At 34.1% G+C, this 7,938-nt stretch overlaps 1 protein-coding gene across 1 annotated transcript; it reads right to left on the bottom strand.

Annotated features, from left to right (window-relative positions):
* Positions 1 to 2,345: 2,345 nt before the first annotated feature.
* Positions 2,346 to 7,690, bottom strand: LOC114260416 (small ribosomal subunit protein uS10y-like). The gene is made up of 4 exons (XM_082879317.1): positions 7,436 to 7,690; positions 7,207 to 7,332; positions 3,834 to 3,947; positions 2,346 to 2,685 (listed from the first exon to the last, which is right to left on the bottom strand). The coding sequence occupies exons 2-4, from the start codon at positions 7,316 to 7,318 to the stop codon at positions 2,543 to 2,545; spliced, it is 369 nt and encodes a 122-aa protein (XP_082735443.1). The 5' UTR covers positions 7,319 to 7,332; positions 7,436 to 7,690; the 3' UTR covers positions 2,346 to 2,542.
* Positions 7,691 to 7,938: the final 248 nt, after the last annotated feature.

The following is a 7,938-nucleotide window of genomic DNA, read 5'->3' as shown; positions in this document are numbered from 1 at the left end:
CATTAAATACTATTAAAAAATGTCACTAATTATTAATTTTTAGCAGCAGTTTGAAAATTTTGTCACAAAAAATGCATTAATTATAAGTTTTAGCAGCAATTTTAAAAAATCGTCATAAAAAAATTCATCAATTTTTAACTTTCAGTGATAGTTTGCAAAATTCATCACAGAAAAGTATCACTAATTTTAAGTTTTAGAGACAAATTATAAAAATCGTGAGAAAAAAGTCACTAATTGTCAATTTTTAGCGACATATGCAAAGGATTGTTAAAAAAAATTATTTTTAGCGATAATTTTACTAAAAATTATTTTCAATAGGGCTTGATGGGAATTAAGTTTAACTATTAAAAACTATTAGTAGTTTACTCTTAGAAAAATGATGCTTTTGATTTTTTACGTCTAGAATGACCCGATAGTTATTCAAGTGGTCATGGAAAGAGAACTTCAAGTTTGGTGAGGTTTCATGTCCGAGTATATGGAGAGATATTGACATACATTTGGTGAGGTTTCATGTTCGAATATATGAAGAGATATTGACATACATTATGATCTAATTACTAATATACCAACTGTTTTTTTTTTTTTTTGGGGGGGGGGGGTAAGTTTTATATCTAGATTATCAGATTTTAATACACCAAATGGAGTCAATATCCCAATAATTCATATCAGCAGCTTAAAATTGATTAATTTGTTGAGAACGAATTGGTTTGTGTCAAGTCCATTGACCAATCATTACTTAATAGGTCAACTAATCTGAAATCGACATAAACCCTATCAATTTGAGCATGGATCAATTCTCATTTTATGTCAATGTAAAGCATTTTTATATTAATCACAACGTAAATATGTCTCGTATTTTTCTTTCTCTCTCTCTCTTCCTTTTTATTTTTGTCAAAAAAAAAAAAAAAACATAAATTAAAACTGAAATTGAGCGTGCCTCAAACGGTAGATCAACACACTCTTGATAAATATGCTTAATGGTAATCACTTTTAATTGATTCATAAGGCCTTTATAGTCATCCAAAATAAAATAAATAAATAAAAATTTACTGAATTGATTGGCTACTATTGGGTATCCCATGATGAGATGTTGAACCAAAACCAACATCAGATTCAACTTCAAATTCCTGTGATTTCAAAGTGAAGAGCCAATTTTAAACAATCACCCAAGCCTTCAAAAAAATTTGGCACCAAATTTTTGAAGTTTGAATAGAGGATGCTCTAAAGGAGAAATTTTTTAGAATTGAATTTCCACATTTACCACTAACTTTAACATCTAGAACCTGTTCTCAAAAAAAAAAACATCTAGAACCGAACTAAGTTAGAAGACCAAATTAAATTTTTTTTTTTTTTATATATTAAAAATTAAATTGACATAATTTACATATTAGAAATCAAAATGATACAAGTTCTATACGATGAGAACTAAGACCATGTTTGTTTGGACTGAATAAAAAGGAATTGTAATCCATTGAATTCTAAATTATTTAATTGAAACCCTCCAATCTCTCCAAACAAATATCCCATAAAAGGATAACAAAGGACCAAAAATGGCAGTGGCAGGCAACTGAAAATGGTGACCAAGAATAGCAACCCTCTGGCGTACCCCTTTTTTTTTCTTTTTTTTTTTTAACATGAAAAACTCAATTTTTTTTACTTTTTCATGTTACACCATTAATAACTCCAAATATTTTACCATTCCAACCATCCCATCTGTGTGTTTACACCTATTCTTTCAAACCCTACTTCACCCCCACTTCAACCACCACCTTCGACCGCCACAACCATTTGTCCCACAACTCCCATCCTTGCAACCCAACCCCCACCACAATGACCCAATCCCTCCAGCTCCCCACCATCGTGAGTGAGAGAGAGAGAGGGAGGGAGAGAGAGAGAAATCGACCCAGGATAGCAGAATGAAGAAAAGTAGGCGGGTGGCAAAAGAGGTATCAAGAAGGGTGACAGGGGAAGGGGTCGTGGCATGGGGGCAATGGGAAAGCATGGCAGGGGAAGGTGTTGCATGGATAGGGTAGGGAAGGGAAGGGAAGGGAAGGGGGAGAGGTGGCAGAGAGGAACAAAGGTGGTCAATAGTTGACAGTGGTGGTGGCCAGTCAGTGGCTAGTTTTCTTTCAAGCATTAAGATTTTTGTCCTAAGATATGATTTTTTTGCCAAGGGTTAAAACCATAATAAAAATAAAAAATAGCCGTGGTGAAGAGAAACAAACCAACAAAAACACCATCAATAACAGGTCCATGTACCTAGTTTTTCCCTAATGCACAGTATTCATGCACAAACCAATCTCCAAATATAAATACCCCAAGAGAGTTTCCCAACCATCAGCGAATCCAAAAAATAAAAATAGCATGCATTCAAATTTCTTAAAAATAAAAACATAACATCACAAGGTGTATGTCACATCAAACTAACTTTTAAACTTCAAAATTGTAATTGATAAAAACTCTGACCAAGTAGCTTGCTACTACAAATCTTAATCCCATGTTGAACATCAAAGAAAGAGGTTCACACAACGCTAACTATGTTTCAAGAATCAGCAATAGTAACCTCAACCTCAACACCAGGTTCAATAGTGATAGAGGTGATCTGCTTAACCACATCTGGGGAGCTGAAGAGATCAATAACTCGCTTGTGGACACGGAGCTCAAATCTGTCCCATGTGTTGGTTCCTGTCAAGGCAAAAATATTAAGGGTCAATGAGTCTCTTCCTGTCAACGCCCAGCTGTAAATTTAATGCAGGTCTGAGTATGTTCAGCTACAGTAAAAACTCTATTAAGAATGGTGAAATGAAATACTCAGTTTAACTAGACACTATTGGATTTCATGTTTTGACCTTCCAAGGGATAACTTTGGAGAACATTCAAGTCTTTTTTTTAAAAAACAACAATGCTAGGCAGTTCAAAATTTTGTGGCTCAAATGGCTTAAATCACTCAAAACGACGTCGTTATGAGTGTAAAGCGACATCGTTTTGACAGATTTGAGCCATTTGAACCACACAATTTTGGACTACCAAACATTTTCCTTTTAAAAAACAAAAGATAACTTTGGAGAACATTCAAGTCTGATGACAATAAGATACAATTAAAGTTTTTTAACCGAACTCGTGTCATTTAAAAAAAAAGAAAATTTAAAACCCAAGCAAATTTGAACATATTTCTCAAATTCTGAAATTCGCACACATAATAATCCCTACTGGAAAGCCGCCAGCAGGTACAAAGCACCACTGAAAAATATGCCACGTAAAACAAAGAAACTTCATAGACTCTTGTAAAAAGTTTTATGATTCCATTTGAAAGATTCAAATTAATTAACCAACATTAAAAACCAATTTTTATGTGGACTAGGGAAGCATTTGGGCATTGTCAGGTCAGTAACGCACTGAAATTGTGCCACATGAACACAGTAGTCATAAAGGTGATGTGCTGTCAACATAATCTACAAGCACGACTTAGGAGTTGCAATTTGGGTGCAGTTGAGTAATTTTAAAACCAGATTAGACTAAACAGGTAATACATTGCACAAGTCCATCCAAGTCATAGTACAAAAGGTTTGCACCACATATAAGTTTATTATGTAGCTATGTATTGAGCAAGCACATTTGACCAATGAACAAAAAAATTACAACAAACTCTAAAAAAAATAACCAGCCACGACATAAATACATGAAAACCTCAGTTAACAGTTAAACATAGAAACAAATTTACAACCCAATGGAAAATGTTTATAACCACAGTTTTATGCGCTTTTAATCAAAACTACCCACCAACCACTATAATAACCTCAAACAATAGATCAAGATATTTCTAAACTCAGTACCTTCGCCACAAGGGGACTTCCTGGTAGTGATGTGAAGAACCTTGGTGGGCATCCTGACAGGTCCCTTCACCCTCAACCTCTTATCTTTGGCACCGCGAACCAAATCCGCACACACTGTCAATCAAAAACAAACATAAAAAACAAGATATCAACACCTCAGGAAAAAATTTCACAAACTTCATTATCAGAGCTACCATACAAAAATTTCATCAAAATTCCGAAATTCAGAATAATTTCAGCATCTAGGAACATGTATAAATGAGATTAAATTCTAAACAGACATTGTAAAACACCAATTTTATAGTTGGCCAATAAAAAATCACCACATAAGAAAAAATAAGTAAACTCGCCAACATTGTTGTTTTGTGGTTTTTTCCTTTCCACCGCCTCTTACCTAAACCAACCCACCTATCCCCTCCCCCCAACAACAACCTCACACCATTTTCCAAAAAAACCCAACCCTCCAAAACATTTGGCCGATCAGATGAAGAATCATGGTTTCATTTATAGAATCTCTTCCAATTGAACCCATCATCACTGTCACAGTTTGGCAAAAACTATGTAAGACTGTGTTTGAATTTTTGATGAGTTTTGGTGGTGGTGATTTTTTCCTTTGCTGTGTTAGTGGCTTTTATCAAATAGGGAATCCCTTTCTAAGAAAATCAAATGGGAATTTGTATTGGGATTTTGGTGAATGGTTTGGTGTCTCGAGACAGTGTTTATTTTATTTTCTTTTTCATTTTAGTTGTGGTGTTTAATTCAATAGCAATCAAGTTTGTGCATGAATGACAGCCCAGCCGGAAGAAAGGGAAAAACTCTATTGTGTAGCCCAATATTTTTGAATTTTGCCTATGTGACACATTTAGAATGGTTGTCTATAAAACTCATTGTACAGGACAGCCATGTATAATTCATTCTCCATTTAAATACACATAGTTGAGGCGAATGTAAGCATATACAAGTGATGATGCTACCTGTTGAAACTCAGGGCAAGAGGTGATAACTTTTTATTAGAAGTGTGTCATGAAACAAGATTTTCCTGACTAATTATTTGATGTAAAAAATTGTTCTCTTTGTCCAAAGTTTCTGCAGACAAAGGATCGTGTCCCTAAAGGTTTTGTATTAAAAAACCTCATCCATTTGGAGCTACAAACAAGCTATAATGAAACTGATTTGATGGGTCTTGCTGCATTTAAACGATGTCCAAACCTTCAGACATTGATTGTGGATCATGATGCAACAGGTCAAGATGTGAGTATCTAGACACCCATTCTAGCTTCTTCCAGATTGTTGCTTCTTAAATTTTAGCTGGTTTCAAGTGAATTTTTGTTTCAATTGTCAGGAGACTTTGTCACAGGAGTTACAATGGAAAGAAATTTGGTATTGCTTGCCGAGTCTCAAAAAATTATCATTTAAAAACTTCAAGTAACAGCCTTCCAATTGTATTTGTTAATGCTGTTGAAGAATCAAGAACCAGTCCTAGAGGAGGTTCTTGTGGAACTGATAATGTGAGAACTCATTGACAAATTGCCCAAGTACGTCTTTCTCAGTAGTTCTGAGAAACTGAGAGTTTACCCTTTATTTTGATGGATTATAATAATGAGATATTGGAGACTGAGTTTATTCATAATTTTGATGAATTATAATGTTTGTATGGATAATTAAGCTTCTGTTTTGTTACTTCCTAATGCTTACAGTTGTTTTGCTACTTTTGTTGCTACTTGTTGCCATGCATATTTTCTAAAATCATATATATGGTGACTTCTTAATATTTAATGTTTGGGCACAATTTATTTTACTCGTAGAATTACGCCTTTATTTTTATTTTTTTTCAAATAACCAAATATTCCTTAGATGGTTTTGACCATTTTGCATTTTATCTCCCTACACTTAAATGGTTCCATTTAGATTCATGAAATTCGTGCCACACATGCCAAAATCAAAAGTTAATATTGAAAAAAGTTCAGTCGTAATAACAGGATGGATATGCCTTCATCTTCATCTTCATCTTCTTTGTCAAAACCTTGAAAAGCCCCCATCTAATCATGACAATCCTAAAGCATCATATGTATCAAAACAAACAAATAAACAAACACAAGAGGTCTTACTAGTATGCTACAATATATATGTAATATAACTTATGGTCCACATTACTCTTTATTATGCACTTTTGGTGTGTTTGATTATGGGCATTAGGGCAGTGAGATTAGTACATTGTTAAATTAAAGTTGATTGTTTTGTTATTATTTGAATATGTTACAAAGTACTATTGGTTATAATTTATTACGATGGTTTTGATTATACTTATGAGCAAAGCAATCTCTGGTTATGTTTTAAAATCATGTTAATTATGATTTATTTTCTTTGAGATGTGTAAAGTAGAATTTCCTCACGACAAAACCCAATATAGCACCCAATCCCTCATGTTGCTTCCTAAAACACACACCCCCCCCCCCCTCCCCCCAAAACCCAATCCTCAGCTAGTCCATATTTATTAACTTTCCTAACTATCCATATTTACTATAGAATGTGTTTCCCCCCCCCCCCCCCCCTAGCCAACCAAAAGTTGAGTGTTCATCCATATTCATAGAATTCCAAGATGAGAATTCTAAACTGTCATCTAACTTTTTTTGACACTGCACTTTGAATCATCAAAACCCATTTCAGGAGAAGCAGAGTTAAAAACAAGACCAGAGTACTGTTTATTATAACTGGCAAAGTGAAACATGGCATGAAAAGCCCTATATCCAAGAGGATGAGAGTTGATCTAAACCTTTCTTACATGTCTGCTATATATAGAGAGAGATATATGAAGTTCAGGAAACAAGGGAATCAATGTACCTTTCCAAAAGATAAAATCTCTAAATCACCCTCCATATTAATGCTTTCCCATTTCTAAAATAGCATTTGCATATTTTTAACAAGTAATTCCTGTTTTTATTTCATTGATAGCAAAGCAAGGATCGCAAGAAATGGCAAGAGTTCTTAGATAAACTAATAATAATATTGAAAGGAAGTTCCAAAGACTTAAAATCTTAGTAGCAACCAGAAGGCAACGAACTTACACACTGAAGTTTTCAACTTAGAAATCAAGACTCGGCTAAGACGTATATAATTGAATGTCTGGTTGGTCAGAAGTCACCAAACAAAGACATAAGATGTTAAGGTAACAATGTTTTGTAAACTTTCTGCCTATACTTCATCAATGATTTAGCCTTTATTCCTTCAATCCGGGGAAAAAGTGTTCATAATATTAAGCTCAATCACTGGAAATGTTTGATCATTTTTGGTAGACAATAAGAATTAAAAGATAGAATCAACCTGACATAGGTTTTTATTAAAATCAAAGAGGAGTGGGCAATCAGAAGGAGACCTTTCTCGAGGTTCTTGACGTTCTTGGAGGAAAGAGTGATCCTGATCTTGTGAATCTGCTCCTGGGACTCCTCCAACCCTGGCTTCGTCGGCTTCATCGCTGCGTACGCCATTGTTGCTCCGTTTTCTACACCACAAAGCGATCGAACAACAACAATAGTTGCATTACAACAATCCAAATCATTCAATACTACGCATAAACACAAGATCTCCAAGAGAGAGAGAGAGACCTGAAGATGAGAGGTGCGAGGAGGTGAGTAGTGAGAGCCGCTTCAACCTCTGCCGAAGCAATAAGGAGCTCTGAACCCTTTTGTGTGGAGTTTTATATATGTGCAATTTAGGGTTAGGGTTTTTTATTTCTTTTTCAGGGTATGTGAGAAAAACCCATTGAAATCATTATGGTCGGGTTGAAAGGAAAACAAGTTGCTGGTCTGGAAAGCCCAGCCCAATATGATTGGGATGAGGCCTTTGTAAATCAACCATTTGGTTGGAAAGCCTTTCTTTCCATTGTTATTGTATTTTTAAAATTATTTTTTTTTGGTGTATTAGTCAAAATATTTAATACAATTTTTACTTATAGTTTAAATAAAAAAAACTAAAATGATTTAAATAAATTAATTTTTACTTATAGTTTAAAAAACTAAAATGATTTAAATAAATTAATGAGAGCTTTTTTGATAAATTTCTTTTAAAGAGTTTTATTCCATCTAACTTATATTCTTTTTTACTATTC

This window comes from Camellia sinensis, chromosome 1 (genome assembly GCF_055761805.1).
Source record: "Camellia sinensis isolate YWXY chromosome 1, ASM5576180v1, whole genome shotgun sequence".
Classification (NCBI taxonomy): Eukaryota; Viridiplantae; Streptophyta; class Magnoliopsida; order Ericales; family Theaceae; genus Camellia; species Camellia sinensis.
Note: the sequence above shows the minus strand (reverse complement) of the source record. Positions and strands in the feature narration are given on the sequence as shown.